The sequence below is a fragment of the Narcine bancroftii genome, chromosome 13 (assembly GCF_036971445.1).
Source record: "Narcine bancroftii isolate sNarBan1 chromosome 13, sNarBan1.hap1, whole genome shotgun sequence".
Classification (NCBI taxonomy): Eukaryota; Metazoa; Chordata; class Chondrichthyes; order Torpediniformes; family Narcinidae; genus Narcine; species Narcine bancroftii.
The window spans coordinates 60,961,431-60,988,453 of record NC_091481.1 but is presented as its reverse complement, the minus strand read 5'-3'; the positions used below and the strand labels follow the sequence as shown (position 1 = coordinate 60,988,453).

At 47.8% G+C, this 27,023-nt stretch overlaps 2 protein-coding genes across 11 annotated transcripts in view; both read right to left on the bottom strand.

Moving 5' to 3' along the window:
• The window catches only part of LOC138748137 (guanine nucleotide-binding protein subunit alpha-12-like), an 80,056-nt gene extending 79,014 nt beyond the window's left edge, over positions 1-1,042 (bottom strand). The window contains exon 1 of one of the 2 annotated variants that reach the window (XM_069907860.1): positions 766-1,042. The gene's annotated coding sequence lies outside the window, so the exon portion shown is untranslated. The remainder of the gene's footprint in view (positions 1-765) is intronic. The other variant, XM_069907858.1, reaches the window with a different exon arrangement.
• Positions 1,043-4,910: 3,868 nt separating this feature from the next.
• LOC138748135 (caspase recruitment domain-containing protein 11-like) overlaps positions 4,911-27,023 on the bottom strand; it is a 76,803-nt gene continuing 54,690 nt past the window's right edge. For 6 of the 9 annotated variants that reach the window (XM_069907851.1, XM_069907854.1, XM_069907855.1 and 3 more), the window contains 8 exons: positions 26,417-26,531; positions 24,760-25,000; positions 22,189-22,258; positions 20,461-20,572; positions 16,821-16,976; positions 13,194-13,309; positions 11,697-11,812; positions 4,911-9,142 (listed from right to left, as the gene is read on the bottom strand). In XM_069907851.1, coding sequence (XP_069763952.1) covers positions 8,941-9,142; positions 11,697-11,812; positions 13,194-13,309; positions 16,821-16,976; positions 20,461-20,572; positions 22,189-22,258; positions 24,760-25,000; positions 26,417-26,531 — 1,128 coding nt within the window. In that variant the 3' untranslated portion in view covers positions 4,911-8,940. Of the gene's footprint in view, positions 9,143-11,696; positions 11,813-13,193; positions 13,310-16,820; positions 16,977-20,460; positions 20,573-22,188; positions 22,259-24,759; positions 25,001-26,416; positions 26,532-27,023 lie in introns of those variants that run through there. The other 3 variants (XR_011347818.1, XR_011347819.1, XM_069907857.1) reach the window with 3 other exon arrangements.

The window sequence follows — 27,023 nt, the reverse complement described above, 5'->3', positions numbered from 1 at the left end:
TTCCCTCCCCTTCCCCCTTCCCTCCCCTTCCCCCTTCCCTCCCCTTCCCCCTTCCCTCCCCTTCCCCCTTCCCTCCCCTTCCCCCTCCCCTTCCCTCCCCTCCCCTCCTCTCCCCCTCCCCTCCCCTCCTCTCCCCTCCCCTCCCCTTCCCTCCTCTCCCCCTCCCCTCCCCTTCCCTCCCCTCCTCTCCCCCTCCCCTCCTCTTCCCTCCCCTCCTCTTCCCTCCCCTCCTCTTCCCTCCCCTCCTCTCCCCCTCCCCTCCCCTTCCCTCCCCTCCCCTCCCCCCTCCCCCCTCCCCTTCCCCCTCCCCTCCCTTTCCCCCTCCCCTCCCCTTCCCTCCCCCTCCCCTCCCCTTCCCCCTCCCCTCCCCTCCCCTCCTCTCCCCTTCCCCCTCCCCTCCCCTTCCCCTTCCCCCTCCCCTCCCCTCCCCTCCCCTTCCCTTCCCTCCCCTCCTCTCCCCTCCCCTCCTCTCCCCTTCTCCTCTCTCCCCTCCCCCTCCCCCTTCTCTCTTCTCCCCCTCCCCTCCTCTCCTCTCCCCCTCCCCTCCCCTCCTCTCCCCCTCCCCTCCCCTCCCCCTCCCCTCCCCTCCTCTCCCCCTCCCCTCCCCTCCCCTCCTCTCCCCCTCCCCTCCCTCCTCTCCCCCTCCCCTTCCCTCCTCTCCCCCTCCCCTTCCCTCCTCTCCCCCTCCCCTTCCCTCCTCTCCCCCTCCCCTCCTCTCCCCCTCCCCCGTCCCGCCGGCCTCTCGTCCCAGCAGAGGACACGAACCTCCAGTGCCCAGCCCGCTGCAGAAAGCGCTGCAACTCCGCACCCGCCTGCATCATCGACTCCAGGATATTGGGGAGGGGGTGGGGATGGTTGCAGGAAGTTCGGAAAATGAGCATAAACACAGTCGCAGCCACTGAAGTAACAAGCAAGCTGTTGGAGGAACTCGGCGGGTCGAACCACATACCCTGGGGAGGGGATCCCCCCACGTCGAAGGCGCTAACAGATTGAGTAAGCCGGCAGGGTAACAAGGAGAGTGTGAGGGCGAGACGAGGTGGATCGAACAGGTAGAGGGGAGGTTGCAACTGGCTGACAAACGGGAACACGACAGCACAGTTCAGGCCCTTCGGCCCTCAATGTTGTGCTGACCTTTTTTTTAAAGGTTCGGGGGTGAATTGCAACTGTTCTCCCCTGTTTCTAACCATCTCTCATTTTCATTCTTTGTCTGCCTCCACTTTTTCCCTCCAGCTTTCTAGTTGTAACTTAATGTTCTAACCCAGTGGTTCTCAACCTCTTTCTTTCCACTCATATCCCACTTTAAGTAATCCCTCTGCCATCCTGCTCTGTGATTAGTAAGGGTCTGCTTAAGGTGGGATGTGGGTGGAAAGAAAAAGTTTGAAGCCACTGTTTTAATCGTTATGTGCACGGTTTCAGATCTCCAAAGGAAATTGGCCAATACACTTTTTCTCAAGCAAAATATTTCAGTCACAATTGGGTCTCGAGCAGCGATTCTCAACCTTCCCACCCACATTCCACTTTAACTAATCCCTTACTAATTACAGAGCCCCGATGGCATAGGGAATATTTAAAGCAGGTTATGAGTGGAAAGAAAAAGGTTGAGAACCATTGTAACCTAATGTATCTCTTTGCATGATGTGTCCAAAGAATTTTGATTGCTGTTTTCTGATTCGTTTGTCTTGTACATTTTTTCGTAGAACTTTTTCATTTGTTATCCTGTCTATATGTGATATGCAGAGCTATACTGACCCAAATATTCCTACTCAAAAAAATACAAAACCCTCATAACACTTCATTTTTCTTTCATCCAAGAGTCTCCGAAATGCCCCTAATTTTCCAGCCTCCACCACCACCCCTGGCAATGCATTCCAGGCACCCACAACTCTCTGTTTGGGGGCGGGAGGAGAAAAACATCTTCCCTGAACATTCCTCCCTTCACTTTGTACAGAAGGGGAGAGATAGACAAGGAAGGGGCAGGTGGAGCCAGATAGGGGCAAGTGAAGGTGGGGATAGTTGCAGGGAAGGGGCAAAGGGTTGTAAGCAGGGAACAGATTCCACTTGCTGGAATCACTCTCAGGCAGACTGCAACTCCGAACCTAATCCTCCGAGTTCTTTCATCTATTGCTTTTCAAAACAACAGTCCATTAGTGAAGTCCCTTGGGCTCTCTTCAAAGTTTTTGCAAAGGCTCTCAGAGTCAGACTAGCTTGAGCAGGGCTCCAACATTTTAAATGAGATCTGTTTTGAAGTGTTTGTATGTGGCCTACACTTAAAAAAAAACCTGCCACAATTTATCTCCTTTAAAACCTACCTATATACAATACAAAATACAACATAATCTGTCACAGTGGAAGAACAGGTAGCCCCAGAATCCAAATCCACACATCTCTCAAGATTGCCACACTGGTTGATGGGATAGTTAAGAAGGCTGATGGGGTGTTGGGCTTCATTAATATGGGGACCGAGTTCAAGAATCGAGAGGTTATTTTGCAACTCTACAAATCTCCGGTGAGACCACACTTGGAATATTGCATTCGGTCCTAGTCACCTCATTAGAGGAAGGATGTGGAAGCCATGGAGAGGGTGCAGAGGAGACTTACCAGGATGTGGCCTGGATTGGAAAATGTCTTATGAGGCAAGAGCAGGAATATACAGATCGGCACAAAATCGAGGGCTGAAGGTCCTGTATTGTGCTTTAGTGTTATATATATTTTATACTCTCTCAAACTTTCTGAATCCAATTCTCCCATTGTGATCTCTTCTGCATTGGAGAGACTAGGCGCAGTCTGGGATATCCGCTGCAACATTGTGGACCGCCTATTTCAATTCCCCATCCCATTCCCTTGCTGACATGTCTGTCCACGATCTCATGCACTGAGACCACCTGCAAATTGGTGGAACAACACCTCATTTCCCATCTGGGCACCCTCCAACCGGATGGAATAAATATCGACTTCTCTGGTTTCCATTAAAAACACCTCCTTCCCCCATCTTGCCCCATCTCCTTTCCTCTAAATCCGTCTCTCTCTTCCCTTTTCCTTCTGTCTGCTTTCACAGAGGCAAAATCAATTCTCACCTCTCCTCTTGTATCCAAAGAACACCTTTTGCCTGTTGGTCTGGACTCCTCCCCCCTCCCCCCTCCCCCAGCCATTAATTCAGGCACCTGTTATTTTTTCACTGGTACACTGAGGAGGGGCTCAGGCCCAAATAATGGTAATATATCTTTATCTCCTTTGGACATTGTGAGTCCGGCTAAGTTCCTCCAGCCTTTCAATGCTTACCCTTGTGGGATGGCACTGTTAGAGTGCCAGCGGCCCAGGTTCAAATCCAGCACTGACTGGAATGATGTTTATATGTTCTCCCCATGTCTGCGTGGGTTCCTCTGGATGCTCCGGTGTCCTCCCATCCTTCAAAATGTATGGGGGATTTGGGTCAATTGGGCGGTAAGGCCTCTTGGGCCGAAAAGGCCTGTTACTGTGTTGTATATCTAAATTTAACTTTAAAATAACCTCTCTGCCAGCATTTCTTGCATTCGCTGAGGAAGTTGTATCTCCTTCACCCATATGTTGCAGTCACTCCTGGTTCAAGATGGGACATGGGCGGCAAAAGCAAAAGATAAGCAGAATTTCCTTGTCTTGGCTGTTATGTCCAGCCTGGATAGGCAGCTGCCTCTAGATGCAGGGATGTTCACTCGCCAAGAAATTTTATTGAATGATGGAAAAACTCTGACCCAGGCGTGGAGGCAGTGGCGGAGGGGGGAGGGGAAGAGGAGTTCCATGAAGGCATGAAACGGAGAAGTTCTGGGCTTCACTGATGTTGGAGTCTAAAGCCTGGGAGGGAGGAGGTCCGTTGGACAGTGGTTGAGCACCCTGAGCCAGTAAAGCAGGAATCCCAGCAGCTGGCAACAGAGAAATTTTGGTCTACAAGATTCTGAGAGGCATAGATAAGGTGGACAGCCAGTACCTTTTTCCCAGGAAGGGAATAGCAAACACTGGGAATATCTGTGCAAAGTGAAGAGAGGGTAATTTAGAGAAGACATTTTACACAGAGAGTTGTGGGTGCCTGGAATGCCTTGGCAGGGGTGGTGGCAGGGACTAGAATATTAGGGGCATTTAGAGACTCTTAGGCACATGGATAGAAGAAAACTGGAGGGGGGGGTTATGAGGTAGGAAGGGTTTAATTCCCATTGTGGTCTCCTCCACGTGGAAGAGACTGTGCGCAGACTGGGAGATCGCTTTGTTGAGCACCTCGGCTCTGTCCACTTCAATAGCGTGGATCTCCCAGTGGCCACACATTTCAATTCCCCATCCCATTCCCTTACTGACATGTCTGTCTGTGGTCTCATGCACTGTCAGACTGAGATCAACCACAAATTGGAGGAACAACACCTCATCTTCAGCCTGGGCACCCTTCAACCAGATGGCATGAACATCAACTTCTCCTGTTTCTGTTAAACCCCATCCCATCCCCTTTTTCTCCCTGATGCTTTTCCCCCAGCTCCGACTCTCTCTCTCTCTCTCTCTCTCTCTCTCTCTCTCTCTCTCTCTCTCTTCCCTTTCCCTCTGTCTCCTTTCATTGAGCTAAAATCACTTCTCAGCTCTCCTCTTCTTATCCAATTGACACCTTTTGTTGATCTGGACTCCTCCCCCGGCTAGTCTTTATTCTTACACCTTTCTGCTTTTCGCTTCTACCTTGAGGAAGGGCTCTGGCCCAAAATGTCGGTAATGTATCTTTACCTCCTATGGATGGTGCGAGACCAGCTGAGATCCTCCAGCATTTCTGTGTGTTTTTTACCACAATAACAGCGTCTGCAGACATCAGTGTTTCACTCTGATAAATTTAACCCTGATAAAACACCCATGCAGTTGAATAATCAGGTAAAAGCTGAGAGGGTTTAATAAAATAATCTGAATGAAGTATGAACAACAAGAGGCATTTATTTATGTTTATAAAATTTATGGTCTGCCTTTGTAATCAGAAATGTTGGCTCATGTAAACTGTGAGGTGTGAGCGCGCAATCAATTACACATGAATACAAGAGGTGCAGATGCACAAATCTATCAACAAGCAATGAACCCAGGCAGGTCAGGCAGCATCCGTGGAGAGAAATCATTTCGAGTGAGGGTCCTAAACAAAATTTCTGGCCAACCGTTTCTCCCCACAGATGCTGCCTGACCTACCGAGTCCCTCCAGATTCTCATTATTTGCTCACTTCTCCTGCTTTCTGTACAGTTGGTTCACTGCAGGCTCCATCTTAGGCAGAAGGAATGATGTTTAGTTCGATATTAGGTCCCAAGCAGGGAGGTGGGAAGTGACGCTGGGCTAATATGGTGAAGAAGATTGTTTTCAAACATCCACGTCCAACATCCAACATTCCCTGATACCTTGATGTAGGGTTCAAGCCCGAAACATTGGTTACGTATCTTTATCTTTCCTACATAGGTTGGCTGTTAGTGCAATGCTATTAACAGTGGCAGCAACTCGGGTTCAAACCCGGTACCTTCCTGCAAGGGGTTTGCACGTTAATTTAATTTGAATTGGGACATATAGCACGGTAACAGGCCATTTCAGCCCACTAGTCCGTGCCACCAAATTTACACTCCATTAGCTTGCGTTGTTGAATGGTGGGAGCCCCTGGGGGAAACCCCCAAGCAAACACAGGGAGAATGTACAAACTCCTTACAGACAGTGGGGGTCTCAAAACCCCGATTGCTGGCGCTGTGAGGGTGTTGCGCCAGCCACTGTGCTCTTCTCCTCGTGTTTGCGTGCGTTTCCTCCTGGAGTTCCGGTTTTCTCCCAACGTTCAAAAAAAAAACATTCCAGGTTGTCGGTCAGTTAGGAGTAATACGGCAACACAGGTTCCTGAACCAGAAGGGCCTGTAACCGCACTGAATATCTAAATGCAAAAATAATTAAATTTGTCAAGTACACTGTCTAACCTGCTGTGTTTCCCCCAACTTTGTATGTATTTAATTTTTATTCCCCAACTGTTCTCCTTGGAAAGACTGAATCTGTGGTCTTGAGAGAACAGGCACCTCTGTAAATAGCCCACTCACAATGACCTCAGCTGTGAACAAAGCTCCCCCCCCCACCCCACCTCACCTCTATTTCACTGTTTCCTCTCATGGAGTGCCTTCAGAATTGTAGAGAAGCAAGGACCCTACACAGCAGTCACCTAACTCCGTTGTATGGTCCCTGACCAACACTCAATGAATCAGTGCCTCCCAAATACATCAATCACCCTACAACATCCCCACCGCCCACCACTGTATGTTTTGAACGGTGAGAGGTAACCGGAGCAACACAGGGAGAATGTGCAAACTCCTTACAGATAGCGCCGGATTCTTACCCAATCGCTGTCGCTGTAACAGTCATGCTAACTGTAGCAAACTCAAGGCAATGGAAAAATCTCATCTGTTTACGACACAGACTCATGCAGGTCATCAACTATTAACACAAATAATAAAAAAAAGGATAAATAGTTTAATAGAACCAAAAAAAAATAAGAATATCTACAATATATTAAAATGTCTTCAACAGCTTGCTTCCTGTTCATGTCCTTTTGCCACAGACCTTTACCACTATGTCTGCATCTGTACAAATATCACACGGTAATGACAACTTCCCAGCAGTGGTGGGTGTTCTCGCACTGTCGAGAAATTATTTGTCCACCCTACTCTGCGTGCTTCTCTCCCAAACTGCTTTTGAATTTTGAACAACAAAGTTGACTAAGCTAGGACTTTTCAGAGCAATGGAGGATGAGGTATACAGGATGACGAGAGCCATAGATAGGGTGGACAAGCCAGCACCCTTGCCCCAGGGCAGCAGTGGCCAAATTTAAAAGACTCTTAGATGGGCACGTGGATGAAAGAAAAATAAAGTATAACAGCCTGTGAAGGAGGTGAAGTTTAGATCAGTGGTTTTCAAACCTTTTCTTTCCACCCACATCCCACCTTAAGTAATCCCTGTGCCGTAGGTTCTCTGTGATTAGTAAGGGATTACTTAAGGTGGGATGTGGGTGGAAAGAAAAAGTTTGAAAACCACTGTTTGAATTGTACCTCATTGACTCGTTATGTGCATGGTTTCACAACTCCAAAGGCAATGGGCCAATAACAATTTTGCTCAAGCAAAATATTTCAGTAACCATTGGGTGTGGAGCAGTGATTCTCAACCTTCCCTTCCTACTCACAGCCTACTTTAAGCAATCCTTTACTAATCACAGAGCACCAATGGCCTAGGGATTACTTAAGGTGGGATGTGAATGGAACAAAAAAGTTTGAAAACCACTGGATTAGACTGATAGAGTATGCTTACATTGGTCAGCACAACATTGTGGGCACATTAGCTGTTGAGAACTCGGGCTGCATTTAACCTTTCACAAGATATACTCTGGACTGGGACCATGGGTAAACTACAGTATGAACATCATACGGAGCAGCTGGTGGTTGGATATAAAACCGGGACTTTGGTAGTCCCTGAAAACTGGGATGTGGAGTCCAAAAGGTTAATAATGAGAACTAATGCAAAAGCAAAACATATCCAATGTTGGAAATCCAAAACCAAAGCAGAAAGTGTGAGGATAGCTCAGCTGGTTGAAAGATCACTCCTGCACTCATTGGCCCATGTTCCGAAGGCAGCTTCTGTGGGGACTGAGATAAAAATGTTTCACGTCAAAGACACTCCATTAGTCTGGGGAAGAGTTGATAGAATACAGCACGCAACAAACAGACAAAGTGAAGTAAATTAAAGGGGAGAGGTGCGGTGGAGAGGAAAGGACGCAAAGATTAAATGACAAAACGGGTAATGGTTCAGGGCAAAAGGGGCTGGAAATGGGAGACAGAGAAGCAAAAAGATTACAGCATTGCACAGTCTATACTGGCTGCAAATCAAACATCTCACAAGGTCGCCGCACATAGGAGAGTTAAGTAGGCTTATGTGTTGTTGGGCTTCATTAATAGGGGGATTGAGTTCAAGTGTTGCAGCTCTACAAATCTCTGGTGTGACCACACTTGGAGTATTGTGTTCAGTTCTGGTCACCTCATTATAGGAAGGATGTGAAAGCTATGGAGAAAGTGCAGAGGAGATTCACTAGGAAGTAACCTGGATTGAAAAGCAAGTTGCATGAGACAAGGTTAGCAGAGCTCGGACTTTACTCTTTGGAGTGAAGAAGGATGAAAGGTCTACAAGATTCTGAGATGCATAGATAGTGTGAGGTGGACATCCAACACCTTTTTCCCAGAGCAGGAATAGCAAATACCAGAGGATGCATGTACAAAGTTAAGGGAGGGAAGTTTAGGGGAGACATCGGGTAATTATTTTTACACAGAGAGTTGTGGGTGCCTGGAATGCATTGCTGGGGATGGTGGTGGAATCTGAAACATTGGGGGCATTTAAGAGACTCTTAGACAGACACATGGATGAAAGAAAAATAGAGGGTTATGAGGTAGGGAGGGTTTAGTATTTTTTTGGTAGGAATAACATTGAGGGTCGAAAGGCCTGTACAGTGCTGGAATGTGTAAGAGCAAGGTCAGGGTTCTCAAACCTGTAGATTCCTTCCTTTCAAATTCACCCAGCCACCTTCTGAATGTTACAAATTCACACCATCCACTCCCCCTTCCTCACCTGCAGCCCACTCCACCAGTTTCCCTCATCTCCTTCCAGGCTGGGGAGAGATGGAATTGGGAGGCAGGCCACTGTCATGAGCTGAAATGAATCAGCCAGACTGCTAGCCTGCAGTTTACTGCTGTGAAGTCAGGCCTGGGATGATAGAGAGAGCGAAGGAATTAATTTAGACGAGTGATTGTTGGATGTCTGGCCGATCAGCAGGAGATTTCAGGATGGGCTAGATTCGAGTGTTCATGGAGCTGATAATTCACATTATCAAATGGAACGTCCTGCTAGCCATGGTCACTGCCTGATGACCTTCTCAAGCCCCGAAAAATCTAGTTCTGCTCGATCCAGACTGCTTTTCCCTGCTCCTGGAAGATCCTTTCCTTTACAGCTTTGCTCAGTTCATCGACATTGCTCCACGTGTTGGGCTCCACTGTGGCGGACAGACAAGGCGCCGACTCCAGATGTTTCTGCTCAATCCGGTAGAGCTTCAGGAACTCGTCATCGCTGCCACACAACTTTGGGCACAATTTCCTGGAGAAAGAGGAGGAGAGGGTTCACACCCACTGCCAAGGGTCCAACACCTCCATCAGCAAGCCAGCCCACCTCCACCTACTTCTGCCAGATATCTGCCCCCTCCACCATCAGACCACCCTCCTACCAAGTCTGCCCCCTCCATCAGCAGACCACTCTACTACCAAGTCCACTCCCTCCACCAGCAGACCACCATCCTACCATCCTGCCCCTCCACCAGCAGACCACCCTCCTGCTAAGTCCACCCCCTCCACCAGCAGACCACTTCCTACCAAGTACACCCCCTCCTCTAGCAGACTGCCCCCCACCTGCAGACAACCCTCCTACTGTCCACACCTTCCACCTGCAGACCACCTTCCTACCAACTCCACCCCCTCCACCATCAGACTGCCCCCCCACCTGCAGATCGCCACCTCTACCAGCAGACTGCCCTCTCTACCAGCAGACCGCCCTCTCTGCTAGCAGACCACCCCCTCCACCATCAGACCAACCCCACCAGTGGACAATTCACTCCACCAGCAGACCGCCTGCTCAACCAGAAAACTATCTCCTCTACCAGCAGATCACCCTCTCCACCGGTAGATCTGCTCTGCCAATAATGTTCCCCCACCAGTGTACCCCAATCACCAATTCCAACCCCAAATGCTGGACTCCCCACTTCTGGCTCTTCACCTCCATGCTATCCCAACTATGTTTACTCCCACCACCAACTCGACCCCCTTTTGATGCCAGCCTGACCCCACCGTCAATTCAGCTCCCAATTCCCACCCACCCCACGGCCATATTCCCCAATGCCAGGTTAAGCCCAATCCCAACTATCCCCACCCACAGCCCAGCACCCCTTCACCTCAGACACAGCCTTCACCCCACCCCCAGCCCGGCCCCGCTGCCAACAAGCTAGCCTCTCCTCCGACTGTACTACTTCATCAACAGCCCGTCCTCAAACTTATTTTTGGCTATGGCCCCCTTAGGTCCCTGCTTAAAGTTTAAGGACACCTTCCCTGCGAGGTTTATTTGGTTTCTTCTGTACTTCTACCGACTACATAAAAAACTTTTGATGATTTCAGTCCGTGGAGCCCTGATATGTGCTGTGGCCCCTGGGGTGGGGTTGCAGTGTCTGCACTGAGAATGACTGCACCATATGATTCCACCAACAGTCTAAGCCCACCACCAACCGTCAACACCGCCCCCTCTCCTTTGCCAACAGTCTACCCCCAAAGTTGCCTTCAAAGTCAGATATTATTGGCATACAACCCTGAGATTCTTTTTCCTGTGGGGGAGGCAGAATGACCATTAATTGTAGTGCAAAAAAAAACTGTACTCAATGTACGCATGTAAAGAAATAAAGAAATTTAAATAAACTGTCCAATACAGAGAGAAAAAAATACAATATGATCACGTGTAAGAGTCTTTAAATGAGTACAGTAAAACCTCTGTTCTCTGCAGTTGAAGCAATCATCAAAAAAAATTACAAGAAAATAAATAGGTAAAAAATACAGGTTTAAAATGGGTGCGTCTCGCCGTTAGTTCACCGATCACACAACACGCAGTCTCAAGCAACCGGAAAATGCACTTCTCCGGCATTTACCAATCCCCATAGGTGGTTAAGGAGTCTGATGGTGGAGGGGGCGCAGCTGTTCCTGAACCTGGTGGTGCAAGTCTTGTGGCACCGATACCTCTTTCCCGTTGGCAGCAGCGAGAACTTGGGTGGAGAACTGGATCAGCAAGGACGAGGTGATCCAAAGAACCAGTTTCTGTGCTGTACAGAGTCCAGGTCCACAGCAGAATGTGTAATTAATCACTGAGCCAGCAGGGGGAGCAGAGTGCTCTGTGCAGCCAGCACAGCAAACTCCACTGGAAGAACATCTGGGAATAACCCAAAAACAACCCTTCAAGCCTGGCCGACCATTCAATACCATTACGGCTCAAAGGCACCCATTCCTAAAGTGAGGGGTGGTCACAGCACATTTAAGTAAAAGCCCTGTTTACTTTTCACCTCACATACTCGTGTAATAGTCAATACCATAAAAAAGTCGACCCCCCCCCTCCCTTATTTCTGGCCCCAGCCGCCCACCCATCCAAATTTCCAGGGCCCTGTGGACTCTCATCCGTCAGCAGACTCTTGCCTCCCCCCACCGGCCCATCCAAGCTCCCAAACCCCTGACTGCCGATTCTCACCTCAGCCCTGGCCACCCACCCATCAGAGCTCCTGAACTATGGATAATCCCCCCCCCCCTCACCCCCCGCCCTTCTGAGCTCCCGATGCCTCAAAAGACACAGGTACTTACCACCACCAAAAGTAGTGTGCGTGTAATAATTGACCCCCTAAATTTTACCCTAAAAGTTGGTCCACAAAATTCGACTATTGGATCATACAGTAGATATTTTCATATAGTCGGTAGGAGAGAAGTACGAAAGAAACCAAAACATGACTGCTTCAAAGAAAAAGGGGCCCCATAAACTTTGATCAAAGTCCAAGGGGGTGGGGGAGGAATGGGGGGAGGGAGGTGGTCATAGCCAAAAAGAAGCTGAGAATGCCTGGTCTAGAGGTTACCTTAGTTTCTTAATGTTTTTTGAAGTCACTTTGATGTGAATGACAATGGCATAGATTTCTTTTCCGATTAAATCCTTGACAGTGTGCACTCCGAGGGGAAGCAAGCCATGTTTGTTCTGGAAGAGAAGAACCCTCGCATATTAAAATTGAAATGTTTTGAAGACAACCCGACTTGTGGAGGGTTTGCGCGCACCAGGTTGAACAGCCCAGGAGTAGCGTGGACCGGTGGTGAACCCATGGTGCTTCCTCTCCCTGGAGAGCTCGGGATAAGTACAGTAAAACCCCTGTTCTCTGCAGTTGAAGCAATCATCAAAAAAAATTACAAGAAAATAAATAGGTAAAAAATGCAGGTTTAAAATGGGTGCATCTTGCCGTTAGTTCACCGATCACACAACACGCAGTCTCAAGCAACCGGAAAATGCACTTCTCCGGCATTTACCAATCCCCATAGGTGCCAGATACCAGGGGTTTTACTGTACGACACTGTGACATGGTTATATTGTCTCACACACACACACACAAGTGCAACACACCGACACTCTTATTGCCAGGCAAGCAAGATGGACTGACAACAATGGGATAAATTCAATTTCGGCAATGCGCCATGACACAGTAAAAGAGGTACTGGTAATAAATTTAAAAAAGAGATACAGTAAAAGTTTTAAAAATCTAGATGCCAGAAATCCGGACCACCCAAGGATCCAAACTTCTTGAAAACTAAACCTTTTAAATTCAGTGGGCTTTCATGTTCGCACGTACAAGCAACAGATTCGCAGAAGTCGCGGAAATGAACAAAAAGATATTTGATTTTTGTACTTTGTATTTCATATGAAAAAATGTTTCGTTAATACACTATCAAAATTTAATTTTTAGCTTCCTTAAATATGAGCTTTAAAAGTACTGCCTGAAAATCTGGAAAATCCATCTCGACCCAAAATCCCCAAGCAGCCCAGACTTTGGAACTTTTATTGTAAATGTTCACAGTTGCAGTTAGTGCAAAACAAAAAAGGTGAATTTTCAATAGTCTTTTGGTTGTCCCAGAGTAATTTATGGTGAGGACATTATGGGGAAGATCAGGCTGTTGGGAAAAAAAATCTGCTCTTGAACCATGAGGTGTCGGATTTCACACAAGGAGAGGACTTGGGATTCGCTAAAACCACAGTGAAGTAAAATGTAAAAGTCTGCAGACGCCGTGATTGAAGTCAAAACACGACATTGGAGAAAATCAGCAGGTCAAACAGTGTCCTTTATGTAGCAAAGATAAGGATACATAACTGACGTTTCGGGCTTGAACCTGGTATGAGGAAAATGTAGGCAGGTGCCCAAAATAAATGGTGGGGGGGGGAGAGGAGTAGGGTCCCAACAAAGCCTTACAAAGAAGCCACTGATGACAATTTCATGGTGTTCATATCTCCACACTACCATCACATGACCAAAGGACCCCAAATGGTGCTGCTTGGTGTCAAAAATGTCTCCTCGCGCCTGATCAAGCCATACCTTTGCTATGACATCTCTGATTGCTTCAACCGTGATGCTTTCGAACTTGCCCTTCTTCAGGTTCTTTTGTAAGGAAAAACGGGTTTTTGTCTTCAGTTGCTCTTCGGTAAGAACTTCTGCAAAGCAAAGTGGCCCATTAGTTCCCGGAGTGGAGGGAAGGAGCTACAAGCCCCGGCCTTTTCACCAGCCTTTGGTGTCTAGTCCATAAGCTAGAAGGTCCCCTCCTTCTCAAGCAGGGCTCAGACACTGGTGCCTGAAGCAGCCCCCGCTGATTCATTGAGCAGAGAATTCTGGACGAAGCAGTTCCTCCTCATCTCTGCTTTTAATTTAGGCCCTGAATTTTGAGACTATGCCCCCAAAATTATAGTAGGTCCAGCACTAGAATAGTGAAATGCGAAAGTCTTCAGACGATAAGATTGTAGCAAGAACCTCGCGTCTCTGCCTTCCACAGGGATCGCTCCATCAGTGACTCCCCCGTCCATTCCTCACTAATCATCCCCTTGGCATTTACCCCCTGCCACCATTCGGGGCCCCAAACAGTCCTTTCCTAGTGAAGCAACATTTTACTTGTGGATCTGCGGAGGGGGGAGGGGTTATCTACTGCTCTCATTGTGGTCTCCACATCAAAGGTACTGGATGCAGGCTAGGAGATCTTCGTTGAGCATCTCGGCTCTGTCCGCCACAATAGCGTGGCCACACATTTCCATTCCTTGTCCCCATTTCCTTGCTAACACGTTTGTCCATGGTCTCATGCACTGCCGGATTGAAGCCGCTCACAAATTTGAGGCAAGGTATCTCACCTTCCATCTGTGCACCCTCCCACCAGATAGCATTGACATCAACTTCTCCAGTTTCTATTAAAACCACCCCCCACCCCACCCCACCTGTCACCTTTCCCCCAGCTCTCTCTCTCTCTTTCTTCCCTTTTCCCAGTTTCCTTCCACAGAGCCAAAATCAATTCTCACCCCCCACTTATCATATCCAATTAACACCTTTTGCAGGGTCAGCACCAGAACAAGTCTGATCGGGGGGGGGAGGGGGGGCCCCAATCTGATGCTCAAAAACTCACTCAGCCAGTGGTGGTGCCCACCTGAACCTCCTCCATGTGTCGTCCCTCTCTCCGACAAAGATGCTTCTTATATTGCGTGGAGACCAGTGACGCTAGGCGCCCATGATGCTTGACGCAAGCTAGTGCTGCGGATGGGGCGGGGGTTACGAGACCTCACTTTGGGGTGGTGGGTGGGGGCAATGGCTGCGAGCGGGTTGGGGGGTCCACAGTACCTCATTGGGGGGGGGGAGTTAATGCCTGCGGATGCCTCCCCTTGGCACCGACCCTGACCATTTGGCTGTTGGTCTGCACTCCTCCCCATCCCTTCTTTTCCCTTTCTCTCTAGTCTTTAATTAAGGGGCCAGCCTGTTCTTTGCTTATACCTTGAGGAAGGCCTCAGGCCTGAAACGTTGGTAATACACCTTTATCTCTTATGGACTCTGTTCCTCCAGCATTTACTGTATGTTTTTAGCCCTAGGAGAAGAAAAGACCCCACCCTAGAAAGAGACTCCCTGTGGTCAGGCAATAGGGAATCTATAGAATTCTCTGCCCAAGGAAGGAATAGAGGTTGCATCAATAAACTTAATAAAGACACATCTAGATTACGACATAGAATAGAGAGCAGAATCTCTTTACCTATGGAAGGAGGGCCCAGTTCCAAGGCTGATGGCTCGGGTCAGGCTTTAAATGGCCTGTTGAAGGAGCCCACGTGTGTTTATTTTAAAGTTCTGCAACCTCAGGGTCTGTGCCCAAGAGGGTGGCGCCTGCGCTCGGCAGCGGCCACGAGGGGTTGTGGACCCAGGGAGCAGCGGACCAGCGTGGGGCACCAGGAACGGGGAGAACACTCCCCCCCACCGCCCCATTGAGAAGGAGAAGCACGGGAGATGACCCCAAAGAGAAGGTGACCACAACTGTGGACCAACGAGTGGCTCGGCGGCAGAGGGACCCGCGCAACCTGCGGGCAACCTGCGGTCTGGGGTGCCATGCAGGCCGCTGGACGCTGGCTCACAGGGACCAGGTATGGGTAACGGGGGCAAGGAGGGCTTCCCGATCATATGTCAGAAGTTTGGATCCAGAGCTTGGGTGGCCAACGAATCAAACAGGAGTCCATGTGGCTGCAGGAGTAGGAGGCGAATCCACAGGCACTCAGTGACTCTGAAAATACTTTCTTTTGCTTCTCTTTCCCTCTGACTGTAAGGGGTGATGTTAATGGTGACTCTGTCTTTCTTCCAACGGACAGAAGGCAAATTCATGTAATATTACATGTTCTGTACTATTACGTGACAACAAAGGATTCTTGAAATCTGAAATCAGGAAACTAGAAGGAGGGGAATAAATTTAAAGGAGGCCTGGGGAATAGGTTTATCGCACGGACATTGCTTGTCTGGGGGATAGGTTTGTCTCATCAATGGTGCTGGTCTGGGGGATAGGTTTGTCTCACCAATGGTGCTGGTCTGGGGATAGGTTTGTCTCACCGATGGTGCTTGTCTGGGGGATAGGTTTGTCTCACCAATGGTGCTGGTCTGGGGGATAGGTTTGTCTCACCGCTGGTGCTGGTCTGGGGGATAGGTTTGTCTCACCGATGGTGCTTGTCTGGGGGTTAGGTTTGTATCACCGATGGTGCTTCTCTGGGGGATAGGTCTGTCTCACCAATGATGCTGGTCTGGGGGATAGGTTTGTCTCACCGATGGTGCTTCTCTGGGGGATAGGTTTGTCTCACCAATGGTGCTGGTCTGGGGGATAGATTTGTCACACCGATGGTGCTTGTCTGGGGGATAGGTTTGTCTCACCGATGGTGCTGGTCTGGAATGAGCTGCCATTGGCAGATAGAAGTACATCATTGAACACTTCCCACGGGCAGCGAGACTGCTGAACGACTGATTGAACTGCTCATACAACCCCGCAAAGAATCTACTATTTAGTAAACAATATTTATTTGTTTTTATAGACATAGATTAAAACCCACGGCACCTATAGGAATTGGTAAATATCAGATAAGTGAATTTTCCGGTTGCTTGAGATTGCATGTTGCGTGATTGGTGAACTGGCAACAAGGGGTTAAACTTTTGGGGTTTTTTTAACCTATTTCTTTTCCACTATTTTTTTTCCCAGTTGCTTGAATTCCAGATAACAGAATTTTTAATTGTATAAAAGTACTGCACATGTTTTAAAAATGCAAAGCTGGAGAAACTCAGCAGGTCAAACAGTGTACTTTATACAGCAAAGATAAAGATGCAGAACCAACATTTCAGACTTGAGCCCCTCATTAAGGTATGAAAAAAATGTAGAGAGGCACCCAAACAAAAAGCGTATATATCGCTTGTCTGTGCGTGTGTTATATCTGGATGTGTGTTTGCTTGATTTTGCAGCGAGGACTGGGGAGCGCTGTTCTGTCGGGTTAATCGGATGACAATGTAATTGAAAGGATGGATATATGGATAGGAAAGAGGTGAAGAGGTACGGAACAAATGCAGGCAAATGGGATTCATGTAGAATGGCATCATGGACCATGATTCCGTCCCATGAGACAGAGAAAGGTGGCCACCTTGCATAGACACCTCGAGAGGGGCCATTCCTACCTGGCTGCACAACATCAAACTCTGTGGAGGCCGGCAACTGGAGGACACGTTGGATCAGAGGCTTGGCCAGGATCGTCGGCATGAAGAGCACCGGTCGCTTTTGGTGCACACTGATCGGCTGAACTAGACTGTAAGGTAAAACCTTTTCATTCTGCTCTGCAATTGAAGCAGAACATCACAGCTTTAACAGTGATACAGTGAAAATAATCACTTAGCATGCTATCCAGGCACATCAACACATCAAATATTATGATATTAAACCTAAAGTACAGGGTGTTGTCTTAAAGGAAGACCAAAAGTGCTGGATATTGTGTGACAAAGTGCAGGCTATAGAGGAAAGCAATACAAGAGTGTTATTTTACCAATGAGAGGTCCATTTAAGAGTTTGATCACAGCAGATTGATCTGGAATCTGGAGTTCACGTTCCTCTATATGAGATTCTGTCTCAATCACAGGAATAGAATGCATTTTAACCAACTGTGGCTTGTTCATTGCCCAGGTTGGGACGTGGTAGAGAAACCATTTAATATCAGCACGAGTATTGAGAGCAGGCCATTCAGCCCCTACGACCTGTCCCACCACTTAATATGATCACGGCTGATAGATCTCTTTCCCATCACCCTCAACTCTTCGATATTTCTCTCTCCTCTATCTGCCCCCTGTTATCCAGCATCTACAAACCTCTGGGTTAAAAAAAGTCCAGAAATTCACCATCCTCTGCCAGGAGGAGTTCCTAAACACCCAGATTTCAAATCAGCATCCCCTTATCTTGTACCTATGTCCCTTCTTTTGAGATTCTCCCACTAGTGGAAACAGCTCATCTACAGTTTCAGGAACTGATGTTTCATCACAGCTCCTTCTCCTCAACTCCAGAAAATAATATAGATTCAATTCTTCATGAGATTGACGAAGGCAGGATAACAAATATTGTCTGTGTGGATGTTAAACCCGCTGCCTTGTGGGCAAGGCCTCTTTAGGCAAAAGCTAAGAGGCGGTAAACTCTGAATTCAAACCACCTGCTGCCTTGCAGGTTTTGCCTCTTCAGGCATAGGCTAGGAGAAGGTAACCCTGACTTCAAATCTCCGGGCTCGGCTCACCTAGCTGTCGGTACTGGAAAGGGCCCCAGCTATGGGCGAATAGCACACATCAGTCTGGTAGCAGGGGCTGGCAGCTGTGGCAGAGTGCGGGAAACATTTTCCCTAGCGGTCTGCAGCAGCAAACTCGGCGGGCGAAGGATCAAGCTAAAAAGCTACAAGCTTGCGAAGGGATGGGCCATGGATGGATGGGATGGATGTTAAAAATATATTTGACAAGGTCCCACATGGAGGCTAGTCGAGAAGGTTAAGGCACATGGGAGCTGGCTAATTGGTGAATGGAACCAAAGAGCGGAAGTGGAAGGTTGTTTCTTCGGTCGGAAAGGCAGTGGCATACTGGAGAGAATGTGCTGGGACACTCAGGGGTTTGCAGAGGTTTGGTATGACATCAAAATCTTTGGCTGATTTCTACAGATATGTAATGGAAAGTGGGCTGCATCATGGTCTGGTATAGAGCAGAAAGCTCTGCAAAAGGTCATGGGCACACCCCAAGACATTGCAGGAAAAACTTTCCCCACCATCTAGAACATCTACAAGGAACGCTGCCCTCGGAGAGCAGAAGCAATCGTCAGGGATCCCCACCACTCAGCACGTGCTCTTTTCTCGCCGTTGCCATCAGGAAAGAGGTATAGGTGTCACAAGACTCGCCCCACCAGGTTCGGGAACAGCTGCTTCTCCTCCATCAGACTCCTCAATGACAAACTCAATCAGGGACTCATTTAAGAACCCTTACTTTGCACATTATTTATTATAGATTTTTTGTGTATTGCACAGTTTCTTCACATTTCCTTCTTTGTCTTTTTTGTGTGCATATCTTTTCCTGAGTGCAGTTTTTTTTTGCACTATCAATAAATGGTAATTCTGCCTGGCCCACAGGAAAAAGAATCTCAGGGCTGTATGTGATGTCACGTATGTACTTGGACAATCAATCTGAATGTTGAACTCCGTTGTTTGTGATATACTTCAACAATTTAAATGTGAATGTGTTTAGAATGATTACTAAGTTTTCAGATGACATGAAATTTGAAGGTTTTGTGGATAGCAAGGAAGCATATCCAAGGCCAGGGCAGGAGCTATAAAGTTGATCAATTGGCAAGTGGACTTTAATTTTGACAAGTGTGAGGTGATGACCCTTGGAAGGTGCCAAGATACTGATGAACAGAGAGACTTTGGGGACCAAAGACAATTGACCCATAAGAGTGGCAACCCAGGTAGATGGGCTGGGGAGGGAGGCATATGACATGATTGCCTTCATACAACAGGATGCAGAATGCAAATGTTGGAGGATGAGTGACATGGGTTCGAATCATGCGCAGAATGTAAGAAATTTGTATGTTCTCCCCAAGTCTGCAAGGGTGTTTTTCCTGGGGTCTCCGGTTTTAAAATTAAATTTAGACCTACAGGATGGTAACAGGCCATTTCGTCCCACGAGTACGTGGCGGCAAATTTACACCCAATCAACCTACATTTTGAACAGTAAGAGAAAACCGGAGCCCCCTGGGAAAACCTATGTAGACACGGAGAGAACGTACAAACTCCTTACAGACACCGCAGGATTCAAACCCTGGACTCACTATCTGGCACTTAAAGATGTTGCACTAACTACCTACACCAATTGTGCCACCCGCCATTCAAAACATACTGGATGTTATAGGTCAATTTGGTGCATCTGGACATTGTACTTGTGTCCCTGACGTTAAATTCATTATCAAAAGCAGGGTTTGCTCTGTAAACTCCCTGAGGAGGGAGATTTCAGATTTATTGTCAGAGAACATTCATGACATCACATACAACCCTGAGATTCCTTTTTCCTGTGGGCATGGCAGAATTCCCACTAATTGGTAGTGCAAAAAATAAACTGTACACAACGTAAACATGTAAGCAAACAAAGAACTGTAACGGATAAAGAATGTAAACAAACTGACTGTGCAATAGAGAGAGAACAAAAAGAAAATCAATAAAGTGCGCAAGTCCTTAAATGAATCCCCGACTGAGTTTGACGTTGAGGAGTCTGATGGTGGAGGAGGAGCAACTGTTCCTGGACCTGGTGGGTGCAAGTCTTGTGGCACCGATACCTCTTTCCTGATGGCAGCAGTGAGAACAGAGCGTGTGCAGTGTCTTTGGTTCATTGATCATTCAGGAATCTGATGGCAGCGGGGAAGAAGCTGTCCTTGTGCCGCTGAGTGCTCGTCTTTAGGCTCCTGTACCTTTTCTCTGATGAGAACAGAGTGAAAAGAGGTTACTTTTTTCAGACATCATCTCATGTGGATGTCCTTGATGGAGTGAAGTCTGGTGCCCGTGATGCAGGCCGAGTTAACAAACCCTCTGTAGACGTTCTCGATGTTGGGGACAGTTTTACCTGTGATGCCCTGGGTTGGGTCCACCACATTTTGCAGGGCTTTACACTCAGGGGTATTGGTGTCCCCATACCAGACCATGATGCACACTTTCCACCACACCCCTGTAGAAATTTGCCAGGTTTCTGGTGTCATGCCAAACCTTTGCAAACTCCTGAAGAAGTAGAGGCGCTTTCTCCATTCACTCACCTTCACAGCAGGGGCTGAGGGAAAGGCTACTGGCACTGGAGACCTTCTGGTGAATGGCTGCTGCCACAATCCTCACCTCATCTCCACACAATGTCTTCAACTTGTCACAGTTCTTCATGAAGATCATAAAGCACAAACAGTAAGTAGAAAAAAAAACATCCGTTATTGCCCAGTGGCTTTGTGCACGAGTTCTCAGTTTGAAAATTGGCAGATGCTGAAATCGTGACTGAAGAAAGAAAGGTTTCGAGATAACTCAGCAGGTCAGGTAGCATTCAGGTCAAGACCTTTTATTGACCTGAAGCGTTAATTTTTATTTTAAATTTAAGACAAGCAGTACAGCAACAGGCCCTTTTAGCCCACAAGTCCGTGCTGCTCAATTCATGCCCATTTGACCCACATCCTTGATATGTCTCGAACGGTGGGAGGAAACTGGAGCCCCTGGGGAAAACCCACGCAGATACGGTGAGTGGTCGCTCCTGTACATTTTTCCCAATGGTAGCAGAGTAAGGAGGGCATGGCCTGGGTGGTGGGGGGTCTTTGAGGATAGAGACTATCTTTTTTTTTTAAGACATCTTCTCATTAGGATGTCCTCAATGGAGTGAAGCCTGGTGCCTGATTTTAACCCAGGTCCCGGTCGCTGGCGCAGAAACAGTGTTGCACTAGCCGAGCTGCCCACTTTTGGTGGGCTATTTCTCCTCCTGGATGCTGCCTGCCTTTCCAGCTTCTCTTTATTCACTCCTGAATTCTTCATCCGCCTGTCTCTGATTCCCGCACAATTCAACTTCCTGAGGCCCGGAGATATGATCAACTCCACCACCACCCCCCCCCCACCCCAGCAGGGAGGCCACTAACCAGAGGTTTACACCCACGGCAGCACCAAACCTTCAGAGGGGGAATCGAGGAAACATTTACAAGGGATTGTGCCTGTGGGAACAAGGAGCTCAACTGCACTTTCTTACAGGGTGGGAAATTTCTTGCACAGTTAGCACAAGAAATGTAAAGGAGCTTACTTCTGCTCCCAGTTCATTTATTCTCATGGTCTGGGGCTGGGAAATCTTGTTAGTCAGGCCCAAGACAAGGGGCCAGCAGCCCTCTCCTGAGGGACAAATTTCTCTAATTTAATGAAAACTTTGAATGTTTCATAATTAAAAACATTTCATGAAAACCTCGTGAATAGCAGTCACAATCTTCAATGGCCATAAAAGGATAATAACACAGCTAAGCTCAGCAGTTGGACCAATGCCTGGTAAGGTGACAAGGCCAATGAGAAACTGGTTCCTTCTGTATTTGCTCATCAGGCTGGCAGGGTAATACTTATCACACAACATCACTGACCGGAGGATCAACCATGTAATCTGTGCATCACAGGCACAACCAAGAGTGAAGCACAAAAGTCGGAAGCAGTAAAAACAACCCAGAAATGCTGGAAGAACTCAGCCAGTCCAGAGGAGGTAAAGATAGATGGCCAGCATTTCAGGCCTGAGCCCTTCGAGGTATAAGCAAAGGAAAGAGTGAGAAGATGGGCAGGGGGAGGAGTCCAGACCAACAAAGGGTGTTAATTAGATATGAGGAGAGGTGGGAATCAAATTTGGCTCTGTGAAAGGAGACAGAGGGAAAAGGGGGGAGAAAGAGAGAGGGGGGGAGGGAGAGCTGGGGGAAAGGCCACAGGTAGAAGAAGAAGGGCATGGGGGGGGTTTAATGGAGAATGGAGGTCGATTCCCAAGATACCTTTTTTGTTCTCTTCTTCTGTAAGTTTCCAATTAGTGCATAAATTTTAACCATGAGTAGTTGGTAAGCTCTGAAACAGAGAGAGAGATATCTCTGGTCAACTCCCTTCACAAACAACATGGTCAACACCTCAGATCTTAGCTTCAGAAGTCAATGGCTAATCGGTCTCAGGGCTGCTAGATGTGGAGCATTATGCAGGGAAGAGATTACAACATAAATTCAGGAGGAGGTCATTGGCTCTGAAGGTTAAAGTGGGAGAGAGCTGATCAGCTGGGACTCTATTTCCTGGAGTGCAGCAGGCTGGATTTGGGGTGGGGGTGGGGAGGAGGAGTACCCTATTGGACCATACATAAGTTGAATAGTCATAATCTTACCTCCTCTTCCCCCCCCCCCCACCACAAATGGGGAAATCTAAAACTAGATGGCATAATTTAAGGTGAGTGGAGGAAATATTTATAAGGAACCTAAGGGGTGATTATTTTATTTCCCCCACACACAGTGACTGGTGGGGTGTGTGAAAGGAGCTGCCATAGGAACCCGCCACCCCTATTGAGCACACCTATGGGGAACACTGCCGTTGGAGAGCAGCAGCAGTCATCAAAGACTCACGCCGCCCAGCACACGTTCTGTTCTCACCGCTGCCATCAGGAAAGAAGTACTGGTGCTGCAAGACTCGCACCACCAGGTTCAGGAGTAGCTGCTCCCTCTCCCCCAACAACAAACTCTATCAGAGACTCATTTACTTGTGCACTTCATTGATTTTCTTTTTGTTCTCTCTGTATTGCACAGTTTGTTTACAGGTCTTTATTTGTTTACACTGTACAGTTCATTTTTTGCACTACTAATTAGTGGTAATTCTACCACGCCCACAGGAAAAAGAATCTCAAGGTTGTATCTGATGTCATGTACATATCTGTCAATAAATCTGAAATATTTATAAGGAACCTGACGGGTGATTTTTTCCCCCCATATAGTAATTGGTGAGTATGTGGAAGGAGCTGCCAGAGGAAGTGGTACAAATGTAATTTGAAAGGTATGTGGACGGGGAAAGGGTGCGGGAGATATGGCCAAAGAGCAGGCGAATGTGACGAGCTCGTATAGGCAACTTGGTCCTCGTGGATGGTTTGGGAAGAAGGGCCGATTTTTGAGCTGCACAATCTCCACAATACGAGAGGAAATGAGGGGCAGGAGATCAAAATGGCTAAAGACGCCTTTTAGAAGGTCAAGCTTGAAGGCGGAGCGCATGGCTAATGGTAGGAGACTTAACAGTGCGGAAGCCCCAGTGGATAAGGCACTGGCCTCCTAAGCCGGGAATTGTGGGTTTGAGCCCCATCTGGGGTGATGCCAAAATTATGGGGTGACCGGGTTACAGCGCCAGAGATTGCGACCATTCTCCCGGTGCCTGGCGTGGGTTTCCCCCGGGGCCTCCAGTTTCCCCCTACCGTTCAAAACGGATGGGGTGGGGTGGGGTTGTAGAATAATTGGGTGTAAATTTGGCGTCACGGACTCATGGGCCGAGATGGCCTGTTACCGTGCTGTATGTACACATTTACATTTAAAAGAACAGAGGGACCTTTGGGGTTCAAATCCATAGATCTCTCAAGATCACCACACACAGGTTGATAGGGCAGTTAAGAAGGCTTATGGCATGCAGGGCTTCATTAATTGAGGGATTCAGCTCAGGAGTCGTGAGGTAATGTTGCAGCTCTATACATCTCTGGTGTGATCACACTTAGAATATTGATTATTATTATTGAATATTGATTATAGTATTAGCCTCCCCACCCACTATTTTTGTTTGAGAATCTCCCTATATTTTGCTCACACCTTGATGAAGGCCTCAAGCCTGAAACGATGGTGATGTATCCTTATCCTTGGTACATTGTTTGACCTGCTGAGTTTCTCCAACATTGTGTTTTTTACTTAGAACATTTCAGTTCTGGTCACCTCATTACAGGAAGGATGTGGAAGAGGGTGCAGAGAAGATTGACCAGGATGTGGCCTGGATTGGAAACTATGTCTTATGAGGCAAGGGACTTTTCTCTTTGTTATGAAGAAGGACGAGAGTTGACTTAATAGAGGTCTATGAGATTATGAGAGGCATAGATAGGGTGGGCAGCCAGCACCTTTTATCCCAGGGTGAGAGTAGCAAATACCAAAGGACATCTGTATAAAGGGAAGGGAGGAAAGTTTACAGGAGACATCGGGGGTACGTTTTGGTTTACACACAGAGAGTCATGGGTGCCTGGATTGCCTTGTCAGGGGTGGTGGGGGAGGCTTGAACATTAGGGGCATGTAAGAGATTCTTAGACAGTCACATGGATGAAAGGGAAATAGAGAGTTATAAGGTCGAGTGGGTTTCATTTTCTCTTGGTAGGTATATATGGGTCTGCACAACATCATGGGCCAAAGGGCCTACACTGTCCTCCAATGTTCTATGGAATCAGAAGCAACAATGAAAGGCTGGAAAAGCTTAAGCCAGCGAGCAGCCTCTTGCTCCCACCTCCAGTTCAGTGGCTGATGTGGTAATGTTGTCAATTAACATTGGATGATTCCCCCACATCACTGTACCTGTTACAACTGGGAATGGTTCCTTGCTGAAGGTCCTGCAAGGTGACTGGATCCACACGAGCACAGAACCACTCACTGCCTGAGTGGCGCGCAGTGTCCAGCACGTGCAAGATCTCGTCACATTTCACCTGCAAGGAGCAACTGTCAACCTGGCCCAGAATATCGAGGTTCACCCGGATGTAGAAGGAGTCTCTACTCAGTGGCCCTTCGCCCTCAAGCATCCTCTGAAGTGTCCTGTGGGCTAGAAGTCCATAAATTAATGCCGATGAGAGGGGAGGATGATTGGGTGCAGTGTGGACAGTCACGAGGGAGGAAGAGAGGCCGAACTGACCACCAGTCCATTGGTACATCATATCGGACAATATATTTTTGGGTGGCACAGTTGGAATAATGGTTAGCAAACACCTTTACAGCACCAGTGATCAGGACCAGGGCTTGAATCCCGCGCTGTCTGTAAGGAGTTTGTGCGTTCTTCCCGTGTCTGTGAGTGATTTCCCCGGGGGGGCCTCCGGATTCCTCCCGCCGTTCAAAACATTAATGTGCTGTATGTCTGAATTAAATTTTAAAAATTAACATTCTTCTCACACACACACACCAATTCTAAGCAACAAGTAGGCAAGCCCTTGCCGCATTAGACCAGAAAACCTTCCAGCCCACGAGCCCGTGCCACCCAGTAACACCCAATTGACCGACACCCCCATTACGTTTTGTAAGGTGGGAGGAAACCGGAGCACCCGGAGGAAACCCACGAGGAGAAAGTCCAAACTCTGCACAGACAGCGCTGGATTCGAACCCTGGTCACTGTAACCGCCACGTAAGTGAGAACAATGCAATATGTAGAGGTGCTGGAGGAACTCAGCAGATCACGCATCAACCACATGAAGTAAACAGCTATCAACATTTCGGGCCTGAGCCCTTCTGACCTGACGAAGGGCTCAGATAGGAAATGCTGGTTACCATTTACCATTATGGACGGTGCGTGACCTGCTGAGTTTCTCCAGCACTTTTGTGTATTGTATTTGACCCCATCATCTGGACATTTTGTTTAACTCTTCAAATGAGCATCTACTTTTAGGTACCAGAGCTTGTGAGGGAATAGGGTTTAGGAAGGATTTAATAGTCCTTTATTGCTATATACACTAAATATAATTTAATTTCTAATTTCAACAAACCCTTTCGGCCCAATGATCCCGCGCCGTTCAATTTACATCCAAATGACCTACAACCTCCGTACATTTTGAAGGGTGGGAAGGACTGAAGCACCCAAAGGAAACCCATGCAGATACAGGAGAACTCCTCGCAAACAGCACCAGATTCGAACCCCGGTTGCTGGCACTGTAAGAGCTAAACTCGGAGCGGTGCCCTAACAGTGTGGTTAACGTAGCGCACAAAGTTTAAAGGCACATCGACAGGCTCCACCATCAAAAGGAGAAATAAAAAATGAAAGTATTCCCCAAAAAAAGGAGAAATAGAAGCAAAAGAAAGACCCTCAAAGTCATCAAGTGTCTGTGGATTATCTCCTCTTGGTGTTTGCCACCTTAGGAACTCAAGGCATCCTTGCAAAGATAGAGCAAAGATCAGAGCTGCCTCAAGTGGTCTCCTTGGAGAAAACTAATGGCAGATGGAAGCACGTTTCTGACTGATTTTGCACACTCACCTTTGCTCTGCCGAAACTGAAATGAATGCGGCAAGCCACAATGATGTGAGGTCCAGAAGGCATCCTTCCCTGCGCAGTTCTGCTGCACGATCCTCTGTCCACCTCTACCTTCCACCTGAGGAAACATTTAAACACAGAGGATGTCCAGATTTTATGCTCCTACCTCTGGGATCTAAACCCAGCCCAACTCCTCACCGCAGGACGTTGCCGTGACTGCCGAGCTTCAGGGCTGCTCTCCGCCCCAAGGGTGCAGATCGTGGGTTCAATTCGAGGAATGGATTTCCCCTGCCACTGGTTACAGGAAAAGGTTAAACAGGGCGGCACGGTTGGTGTAACAACCCCTTACAGCGCCAGCAATGAGGACCAGACAGGGGTTCGGATCCCGCACTATCTATAAAGAGTTTGTACATTCTCCCTGTGTCTGCGTGGGTTTTCTCCGGGGCTCCAGTTTTCTCCCACAGTTCAAAACATATTAAGTTAATGGGATGTAAACTGGGCGGCACGGACTCATGGGCCGAAATGGCCTTTAACCGTGCTGTATGTCTAAATTTTAAAAATTTAGGCCAGGACTTTATTCTCTGGAGCGTAATAGAACGAGGAGAAATTT